This window comes from Vanessa tameamea, chromosome 27, assembly GCF_037043105.1.
Source record: "Vanessa tameamea isolate UH-Manoa-2023 chromosome 27, ilVanTame1 primary haplotype, whole genome shotgun sequence".
Taxonomy (NCBI): domain Eukaryota; kingdom Metazoa; phylum Arthropoda; class Insecta; order Lepidoptera; family Nymphalidae; genus Vanessa; species Vanessa tameamea.
In genome coordinates this window covers 7,458,248-7,469,796 of record NC_087335.1, presented here as the reverse complement: position 1 = coordinate 7,469,796, position 11,549 = coordinate 7,458,248, and the positions used below count along the sequence as shown (strand labels likewise).

The 11,549-nt window shown below is 30.6% G+C and overlaps 1 protein-coding gene across 1 annotated transcript; it reads right to left on the bottom strand.

The window, feature by feature from the left end:
* Positions 1-268: 268 nt before the first annotated feature.
* Positions 269-6,757, bottom strand: LOC113392022 (neural/ectodermal development factor IMP-L2-like). The gene is made up of 7 exons (XM_026628224.2): positions 6,669-6,757; positions 4,611-4,767; positions 3,248-3,417; positions 2,570-2,732; positions 1,919-2,106; positions 1,617-1,749; positions 269-832 (listed from the first exon to the last, which is right to left on the bottom strand). The coding sequence occupies exons 2-6, from the start codon at positions 4,723-4,725 to the stop codon at positions 1,621-1,623; spliced, it is 765 nt and encodes a 254-aa protein (XP_026484009.1). The 5' UTR covers positions 4,726-4,767; positions 6,669-6,757; the 3' UTR covers positions 269-832; positions 1,617-1,620.
* Between the last annotated feature and the right edge of the window lie 4,792 nt (positions 6,758-11,549).

Below are 11,549 nucleotides of genomic sequence, written 5' to 3'. Positions count from 1 at the left end.
CGGCTGACGTCACGCGACTACCTCTTGATGAGACGGCTTGGAACTTATATCGCTTCTTAGCCAGTATAAAAAAGGTAAGCCTTAAGACCTTATATTGACAATAGCCTTAATACCAGTTTCAGCAAAAAGTTTATATATTTATGTTTAGTACTGTATAGTCAGTGACTATACACCATGTTTTGTGAATTAAAAAAAAAAAACAATATTGAAAACATATATTTGTATTGAATCACAGAAGACATTTAAAAATATATTAAACTTAAACAAAAATCATAATTCTTGAATCGCTTTAATTGATTATATTTAAATACATAGTCCATAGCATTAAAAAAAAATACTAAAACAAATGTATTTTATGTATAAAACCTATTTTAATACTTATATTAATACTAATATATTTTAATAAATTAAATCTATTACGAAATAAAATTTAATTTAGGCTTACATTCGAAGATAAATTAATAATTTCATGATATTTCACGCTCTACTAGCGCCATCTGTTATGTAATAGCTGAGTTAATATTAACGGAATAAATACAAATATCGGCCTTAATATCGACGTTTACATTTAGATAATTTAGTATCATATGATCACCGCTTCGTTTAATTTTCTAAATAATAAACATGTATTAATTAATAAAGAAATACCATAAAAAAATCTTTTTAAATATTAAGTACGCAGAATGCCTTTGACAAAATACTTCTCGTGAGCACGTAATAACACATATTCCTTACTCTAAAAATAAGTTATTAATAATAAATATATAATGTAGGAACATCGCGTAATCATCGGCGGGTAACTTAGTTGGTCGATCGTAATCATTCAATTGTTCTGAAACAAAACGACTCGAATTAATATAAAAATATAATAAAATCGTAACGGATCGAAATCTTTACATGGAAGGTATTCGAGAAAAAATATTATTGTCTGTTTTTGTCCGTTTGTTACTGCTAATCTCGAAAACGGCTTAATCGATTTGGATGCGGTTTACATTGATGTACTGTAGTAACTTTGGGGTAATAAATAGCGTTTTGTTTTATTAAAATCGGCTTACAAATGAAAATGATATGTTAACCATATAATACCTCTACTTTTGAGGCTTAAAGTCAGGCGAACGGAGTCGCGGGCACCAGCTTTTATAAAAAAAAATTCAATTTCCTAATTGCAATATTGTGACACTTCGTAAGAAAATAAAACATAAACTTCTTCTTCAGATAAAAATTAACTGACGTTTAAAAACTCAAACTGAAAAGCAGAGATATACTGAGCCAAGTGGCACCGTGATTACAATAGCTGAGCGTTAAACGATGACTGTGAGTTTAAGCCTAGTTAAGTACCTTTAAGTTTTGCTTAGTTTACATTTATTTCGTGTGGAAGGAAAACATTGTGAGGATATGTTTACTTATCCGTCAAACGGATGTATGTGCTGAGTGAAATTCTGTCAAATGTGAACCCACCAATGTGTATTTGAGCAGCATGAAATACATAACCAGCAGTGGGATATTTCCGGTTGTTACTTTAAATTTTTATGTCAAAAAATATAGCATAATAAATCTTTGATATGTATGTATTATATAATTGTTTCTCTATGCGAATGTTAAGATATACAATTTACCTGTTTAAGGCTTAACAGGATAGAGGAAGGTCTCAGCGACGTCCTTGCCATACGCGTTCTTAGCGGAACACGTGTAGCTTCCCATGTCAGCCCACGATAAACCTTTTATATGTAAGTCGCCGGATGGGAGCACCTGATAAAGAAAATATGATTTTAAGATTTCATGTGATAATACTAGATGGCGTTAGTGTGTTCGATTTCTCTGGATTATTTGAAAATTACAAATTCAATAAATTCTTAATGATAACTAATATCAAATAAATTATTAACTATAGAATTTAATAATTGAGCTTTTTATTTACCCTGAGTCTGCTGTTTCCGTAAATAAGTTTACTGTTGTTATCAATCCAGTACACTTGGGCCTTGGTGGGGCTGTACACCCGGCAAGGCAGTGTCGCGGTAGTTCCCATTAACTGAAATATGTCGTTGTAGAATGCAGTGATAACAGGTTTGGTTGGAATCAAGGGAGAGAGAAGATCGGACTGTTCGCCTGAAAATAAAAGAGAGAATAATCAATTAAAACATTTCTTGTCGTATCTTCAATAAACATACCATTTTTGTTTACCATTCAAACATTACTCAGTGAAAAGTTAAATGTATTTTTCTAGTCTTGAATTAATAATTTTAATGGAATTAAAAAAATACAACACTCATAATTTTATTTTTGTGATTGAAGCGCCTGTTAAAAACTTATTGCAATGTCTTATATATTCCAAATTGCCTTTATTTGCAATTTAAACTATGTATCTTTTTTCAATAGAAGGGTTTCGTACAAGCGTATTTTGGGTGTGTTTGATCCAACCATTATGTATTCTATCACTGAATTTGTATCACTATTTATTCATTTTTGTTGTATCTATCATGGCCCATTTGCCCCAATGCATTCTATGATTGATACAAAAAAAATTTGATATCATTCCCGATTGGTAATTTATTTGCTTAATATAACTTACCTTCAACAATAACAGTAGTAGAAGCACTGGTTTCCCTCAGGCCAGCGGTAGCAACACACGTGTAAACATCACCATTGGATGGCGAACGCACCACGAGTTTGCTTGTCATTCGCGCAACGCTGAATGTGGGTGGCGAAAATATCTCGTTGACGTCTTCTTCGAACTAAAAATTTAGATTAACATCAGTTATACATATATATATTATTTAAGTCCATGGAAACAATGCTGTCATTCAATTCATTCAATACCTTCAGAAATACTATTCTAAGTAATTAATACTGTTATTTATTTTTTGAAAAGATAATCTTGTACTATTATTTTCCATCATTATTAAAATTACCATTAAATAACAAATAATAATAATATTATTAATGGGATACGTAATTTAGTTTTGTTAGTTTCAGATTTATTAATGTTATCAGAACTATTCTGATGCGTGTTATGTTCTCCAGTAAGTACCCCATAACTATACCCCAGTTAAAAACTATACTAGTTTGTTTGTTTTTTTTTATATGTACTTCTGATAAAGTTCCTTATAAATAAATGTGATAATGATACTTTTCATATTTGAATTGGGCTTTAACCTCGATCGTAACCTTTTAATTTGTCGTAAAATCGTTTCTAATATTGACAAAGGTTTGAAGTGTTCTAAGTTTGACCATTTCTCTTTTAACTTACATCAGATATCGGTATGCCGTTCTTCATCCAGCCTGACATTGGCGCAGGATTGCCCATCACCTCGCATTCTAACACCAGAGTAGACCCCGGCATGTGTCTGACTGTCTCGGGGGGATGAGATGTTATCTTTACGTATTTCTGTACGACGCGACGTCTAGGAGGAGGAATATCTGGAATAGATAGATATTGTACAGTAGTTTCAACGAGTGAATATTTAAATCTAGACAATTGAACTACAAATTTCACTTGTATTGTTTGTCAGAGAAAAATGTATCAATCAATCAAAATATGCTTTATTCAAAAAGGTATTTAAAAGTTATGTATGTCAGTTAAATACAATCAAATTTATATAATACTTTCTGGTTGAAATTCAACAAGTATTAACTCCAAGCTTTTATATATATAATCTTGTGTTGATTGGTATGCCCTATTTAATATTATTTAACAAATTAATTGAATTTATTTTTAATCAAGTTTGAGATGAAAAATAACCAATCCAAAGTGTAGGAATAAGTTCCAAACCAGCGACTTTGTTTTTACTTATTTACATTGAATTGAAAACGATAACTCTTTGGAAGTAAAATCGAAGGATTTAATATGGTCGCCATCTTTGAAAATAATATCAAAGAACTATTACGTATTTTTTACAGATCATATAATTCCATATTTAAATATATGGAATGAATAAAAAAGGAGTTATTGGTTTTAAAATAAATCTCATAGATTGATTAATCATTGATTTGATTTAATCAGATACTTCGGTTTGTCAAAACTCGCCCTCATTGATATTTAAATACGAGTTGCAAATCATTTTGAAATACCACAAGCAAAGACTTAGCCAAATAAATTTTTCAATGATTTTTTTTGCGCGTAAAACTTCATTATACTTTAAAAACGTCTGGATTTTTGTAAGTCAAGCGCTATGCCAGATGGTCAATTTATTCCGAATAATCCAGCAGCTAGATTTTATTCATACATTTCTCGGTATTAACAGTGACCGATTTCGGCTCGGTTGTAAATGAAAAAATGAGTTCGTTCACTCTGAGAGCGTCTTAAAATATCAACATTATTTGTAATAATAAATCATTATTTCAATAAATATATTAAACATATTTAATGTAATATTTTTACGTTAAGAAAAGATGAAAATTGGTTATTGGGTATAATAGCCAAACGTAATTCTGGTCACTAACACGGCGGCCTTATAGCGTTTTCATCGGAAATCATCCAACTGCTCTGGACATATTAATGTACAACGGACTAATGGCTACGTGATAAATAAATTATTTCAACTAGAATAGGTTGATTCTAGAGAACGTCACGAAAAGAAGGATGTAAAATGTAATTTTTATTATTGTCTTACCATTTGGTAATAAATTGTTATCCATTTCTAGTTTCCCTTCGATCTGTGCATACGTGTGGACAGATTGCAGCGATATTAGCGCCGCAGCGGCGAGTAGCGAGACTAGGCTGAACATGATAGATTTCGCTAGATGGCGGTAGTTAAGTATTAATAGAGTCTGAAATAAAAATGAAATAATATTAAAATTCACACTTCTTTGTATTAATATTAATGTACACTCTTATAGGAACGTTTAAGATTATTTTACTTCACGTTATAAAAATAAGTAAGATTGTTTAAGGGTGAATGCTAGTGGTTTTAAATAATTTTTATTGTCAATAATTCTCAGTTACCTACATGAGCCTTAACTCTACGAGAAATATTAACTTATGGTGCAAATATTTGATATACTTAGTATTTATTTTTTTCTTTCAGTATATCAACAGCATAATTATATATTTTGTATTAACAAAATATAAACATTAAAATACAACATATACGCAATAGATCCAATTAATATTTTCCTATTGAATTATGCAGTCTTAATATTAGTTAACAGAAGTAACAACACACAGTTTTAATATATATAATGTATGAGTAACAAAATAACGAATAAAAAAATACACAAAATGACAGAGACTATGGTGTGGGTCTGTGTGGTAGTACAAATCAATTTTAATTAAAATATTGAATAAGGAGTTCTAAATAAACTAATCGTTGTTTACTTAGAACTCCTTTCCTCATTACATTTTTGAATATTTTCCGTCATATATATCATATTATGTTACGCGCTTAATGAATTATATTTAAATCCGTGCAACTTAAGTGTTTACAACGGGTTGTCAACAATAGTTACTGTAGGTGATTTTCTGAAGATTTACGAACAGCCAATATAGAAGTTGCGAATCAGCTCATTGGAAACGCAATGTTATAAAGATCATCTCTTTATACATCACTCGAGCAGTTCTTTTTAGACATATTTGTATATAATAAACTTAATAGTTATCCAGTAAATAGTAACACATTATTTATATAACTAACGCCGCTAAAGACCGAACCCAAAAATGGAAAACCAAGTTGGACAATTCGACTCGCTCGTGGCGGATTTGTTTAAACAACAAATAAAATTCATTGGGATGATAATACCGATTAACTTATAAATGGAATTGATTGATCTTGTGAAAAAAATATTGCTTATAAGTAGCAACGAGTTAAGTTTATAATATGCTACATTTTTTTTATTGCACATAACGGACAGTATAAAATAATATACGAGTTGATAATTTTCGTTATTTTACGAATTAATACACAGATTTTCACGTGTCTACTTCTAGGTTACGTGTGCAGCTTTTTGAATATTTATTACCTTATATGTAATTATTACTTGATAGATTTTACGAATGCCTTTTTTAAGCTAACGGTATTACAGAGTAAGACTTCGATCTTGAGTACCATAACTTAAAGTGACATTTATTTAAAATATATGAAGTAAAATTTGACGTTACTTTAATTATAAAACTCTTAAACATTTTAAAAGTCACAATGTAATAAATATAAGGGAAAAATATATTTTTTAACAAACTCCTTAAAATAAGTTTATCCATATAAATATTTCTCGTGAAATCCAATAAATTTACATTATACAGTATATCCGATATACTTCAAAAATCTTCGCTATTTATAATACGGAGAAATTTAATAACTTTCGTAAGTTATACGAAAGTGACATTATTTACATAATATTAAAAAGTTTTAATATACCTATTACAAATATAAAACAATACAAGAACTCATCTTGGTATTATATTATTAATTAAATATTAGTGGAATTATGAGTAGATTTAATTTATTTAGAAATATTAGTAGATTTAATTTAGAGTTTAATAAAACTCTTGTCAATTATTAAAATTACATACTTTAAAAAGGGTATTTAATTAATATAACGAATAAACTCTTAATTGCTCGTAATTAAAAAATAACGATAGATTTTACGACGGCTGTTTAAAAATAAAAAATTGAAACGGATTTTTTTTTTAATGACTAATTTTTTTTTATACAATAATTATTCTTTATACATACCTTATATATCACTTGTTAAACACAGATACGAACAAGTCCAGGTAACCTAGGATTGTCCTAGATGTTTCCAGGAATATGGTTTCTAAGCGAGTACTCCGTTTGAATAGGATTCATCCCTTATATATGCTGCGAGCGGTATAAACACACTACGCGGTTTTTCGTCTCTAACGTATTAAATTAAGTTGTTTTAATTTAGCGTAACGGTGTTGAATTAAAATTTTATATTAGATAAATCATTAAATAATATATGTAATAAAATTATTTCTATTATATAAATATTGCAATGAATATTTAATATATCAATATATATATTTCGATTGTACAAAAAAAAAGTGTTTTAAAATCAAAATTTTATTGGATGTATTTATTTTTTTTTGACAAGCACAGACTATAATGTAAAATTCCTTTCATTACGTCTCCAATACGATTCTTACATCATCATCGCTTTCAGAGAACTGTCGAGATATCCAAGTGAGTCATTAAACTAGTTTTTTTAATTAACAGCTTAAGGATTAAAAAAAAATAATGTTGTAAAATCGAACATCGACTTATCCTTATATTTATTTAATGATGTCATAATATTAATTAAATAAAATAAGCTTAACCGACATGGTTACGATTCAGAAGTGCTTGAAGGAGCCTTCTTGAATATATATAGATTTAGAAATATAAATGTTAAACTTGAAGTCTAATGTTTCAGAGAAGAATAGGTGATTGTAAGATTTATTTTAGGTTCATAAGTAAAGTCACAATCATTATTCAATGTACATGGTTTAAATTTGCTTATTGCTTGCCAAAAATCTACCACCGGTTCGGAAATAAACACCTCATATCTGATAACCAGAGAATTAAATTTTATAACTGAAAGATTACTAAATTTGAAGTCCTACAGTAATTTAAGTTAAATTCTTACCAGTTACAAAATCAATATCTTAAGTCATAATCTGTTTAATATAACTATTAAAAAATAAGTATTAAGATTAAATTTAAATGAAAATATTTAAGGATAAATATTATCTATATGATTTAAGCAATTAAGAGCTGAGATTTTCCAGTGGTGACCAGACGTGTTTTAAACCCAGGCACAACTGTTTCAAGTGTTTAATTCGTTCGTAACGTAAAATTTGTTATAACAGTTCTATTATACATTCTGTTATACATCTACTAACCCAAATTGGAGCCGAGGGGTCATAATATAAGCTCCAAAACGTCTCCTCAAAACAAAGAAATCTTAGCCCAGGGTAAAGTCTTGAGACGTTTCCGGGCTGTTCTTTTAAAGGCTCTGATTTAGTTCTTGGTTTAAACACTGCTTGACTTTTTTTTATTAATTACCGTGGAGTCAATCATAAGGCATAAATAAAATTTAAAATGTTAGTTAATATATAAATTTATTAAACATTCGCGAAGTATTTCGTGCTCAGATTTTATCTGATGTGACTAATATGATGTTTCTCAGAATCAATTGTTAAAATAATTGATAAGGAAATACAAAATTTCAGTTCAAATGTCGAAACTGTCTTCGATAAAAACGTGTAGTTCTTGCAACTTTACTTGCAAATAGTTTTTTTTTTTTATATCAGTTTTGGGTATTTGTAGTGAGTCACTATATATTCTACCTCCAAAAAGTTCGTATTACTGATTCGATATGAAAAGTTAGAATAGAATTTGTAAGATATACGTTTAAAAAGTAACAGTCTGTACATGGGTCATAAAGCTCATTTTTTCTTGAGATTGTTTTCAGATTATTCCTTTTGCAGGTGCATGGATACACATGCATTAGAATTTCATCCGACACATGGAGGTTACCTCACAATGGCTTTACCGCGTACCAAAAACAATCAACTGAAACACACTAAGTTACATGAGCTTATTCAGTGCTAGCTCAGACTTGAACTCTCAATATTTAGTTACGTTTTCCGTTTTCTAGCCACTAAACGATTTCGAAGAGTGTTTGATGCGTTTAAGATTTTTATAGCGTATGCTACTTGATAAATGTACTGTTCCCTAACAACTAGTGATTAAGTTCTATAATCGCTTGCTTTTTGACAGAATACTCACAGAAGACTCCTATCTGAATCGTGGATATTATACGAGCCGACTATGAGAAATATTTATGTCAAGCGTGATGGTAGTGAGAAACCAACTCACCAGCAGAAGCGTTCCCAAGAATTTACCGTAGAAGTCATTCCAATCCTATTTGTCACAGAGTTATTATTGCGACAACAGTCTCATGTTTTATAAAGATATAAATAAAAAAGAACTCTTATTCAATTTCGAACGGAACGCTATGTATAAAACCTCAGACGTCCCACAAATAATTTATGACAATAAATCTACGATACATTTTTACACATAATTCGGCAACGTAAAGCATTACGGAGCACGTGGTACGTATGACGCAGTTACCACCACAATGGTATTGTTAGGCGTCATCAAATAAATCATTGGCCGAGCATTTTTAAGTGGAGCATCTACATTATCTTATTCGTATAGCAATAGAGCGCAAATTAGCTTGACTTCAAAAATGTTCTCAAGAATTACGTGACACAAAAGTCTGATTATTATATTTGAATGAATGGAATGTTTATTCTGAGAAATACTACGATATGCGACTTACTATAGTGAATTCGGAACACATGTTAACATTAGTAGGTATTTTAGCTGAAGCAAAAGTTGTATAATGCTTCTTATAATTCATTTTGTAATAATATTTTAACCTACAATTTAAACATAGGAAAGGAAGGAAGGATACATAGTAACAAGTATAAAGTCCACGACAGAAGTTCTGGTCAAGATTTCTGTAAACGAGATTAATTTGGCAACATTAAAAATACCGTGAAATGGTGACACTATTACAATCTAGAATGGGCGATTTCAAACTGAAAAATCTTAGAATTATTCCATGGAATAATTAAACGCTATTTCCTGGTTAGTAACTCTATTAATCACCACCATCTGTGAGAAGGAAAACCCTTATGTGATGCAATTTTAGGAATTGTACGTGACATCTGTACTTATTTAGAACTCAGATAGCCATCGAGGATCAACGATGTAGATTCTTGCTTTATTGCTTTAATTGTGATTATTCTTATGTATACGTAATAATATATGTAGTATGTATGTAATGTATATAATTTGTATTTATATGTAATAATAATTTTATATTTAGTGGTATTTAATTGTGATCATGTAATTTAAAAGAAAAAACGACTAAATTCATCCTTGAGGAACGCCTGTATTTATGGTGACCTCGTTACAATGCAAAATAATAAAACATGATTTTTTGGTGTATAATATGATTGTCATGATCAAGGTAGTGATCGGTGATCTACAATTATTTTCATGCAATGTACATACCTACGTCGATTTTAACTTAATATTTTAAATTATTTTTTTTTATTTTATTTTAGGCATCAATTCTACCAACAAAAGCATTTCCAATGCATCAAATAAGAGCTAGTGTAAAATTTACACAGTGCACTAAACCAAATAAAACAAGTGGACCACGTAAACTAATTATTAAACTAAAACTAATTATGTCATCAATTATAGTTCCGAGTACTTTTTTCCTTATTTATAAAATCACCTAATGTGGGCCGATTATCTCCTTAATGGTATACAAGAAGCAGATAATTTCGGACACGTTTAGTCTCAGTATCAAGGACGTCGAAAAAAAAAAAAATTGACATGGTAATTATATTTCTTGGTTTATTATTCAAGAGTCCGCGATTTCCCTCTTTAAAGGATTATGAATATCTTATTCGTAGATGACAAGTTACTTGCCTACGGCTTGTAGGATTAGTTAAAATTTATGGCAATACTTATTTATAATCTCATTAGTTTAGTGAGAGAATAGCTTATAAGACTGTTGGTACCGAGGTCCTGGAATCAGACCTCATGTCGTGCCAATGATAAGATATTAGGTATTTAGTCGAGAACTCAGTAACGATCCGAAGTTTAGAAGTTGACAGTGTTACACGTTCGTCCAAGTCGTTGGCCCTTAATCTGAACTCTTTCTGGCCGTGTCCGACTTACCGTTCAATAGAACTACGAGAGAAAGAGGATTGCACTTGTATTTTCATTTATTTAGTGGAAGTTTGATTTGCACCTATTTTTTTTGTTAGTTTTATTATATCAGTAGGCGGACAAATAGGCCTGATGTGGTCACTATAGTGGTCAACAGCACCCGAAGACATTGCCGGTGTAATATTAAACATTCCTTACATCGCCAAATCGCCACCAACTTTGGGAACTAAGATGTTATGTCCCTTGTGCCTGTAGTTACACTGGCTCACTTACCCTTCAAACCGGAATGCAACTAGACTGAGTATAAAACAAAAACTAAATGTGCTGAATAAAATATTGTAACAAATGCGGTGGAATATGCTCGAAGACCTTTTTCTTAGGACTCTTCGAGAGGAGAAGAGGCAGTTGTCCACCACTTATTTCTTTCCACTGATAAAGCCTGGTATTTAAAACTATAGTTTATATCATTTATTCCTATTTTGTTGTAACCCAATTTTAATAGTGAGTGAGCCAAAGTATTGCCAGGCACGAGGGACATAGCATCATAGGTCATTGGGAGCGCTTTAATTATGAAATGTATAACATTTTGAATCACTCCTGTTTAAATTAAAGTTGGCTTAAAGACAACATTTTTTTATGATACAGGTGGCAAACGTGTAGGAGGCTCATTAGGTTGAAAGTAACTACCACTACCCATAGACATCTGCAACACGGGGGCCCAACAACGCACCTGCGTTGTCGGGCTTTAAAAATATGTAAGCACTTTTCTTGAAGGTTCCCAAGTCGCATCTGTTCGGAAAAACCGCCGGTGAAAGCTGGTTCAACAGACTCTCCAGGTAGTCACTAAAATGAATG

Bases quoted from the DNA above. Each gene is read 5' to 3' on its own strand.
- LOC113392022 (XM_026628224.2), bottom strand. From the start codon at position 4,725: ATGTTCAGCCTAGTCTCGCTACTCGCCGCTGCGGCGCTAATATCGCTG. The intron at 3,418-4,610 runs GTAAGACAATAA...TATCTATTCCAG, and splicing joins TAACAATTTATTACCAAATG to ATATTCCTCCTCCTAGACGT. The intron at 2,733-3,247 runs GTAAGTTAAAAG...CTAAATTTTTAG, and splicing joins ACGGCATACCGATATCTGAT to TTCGAAGAAGACGTCAACGA.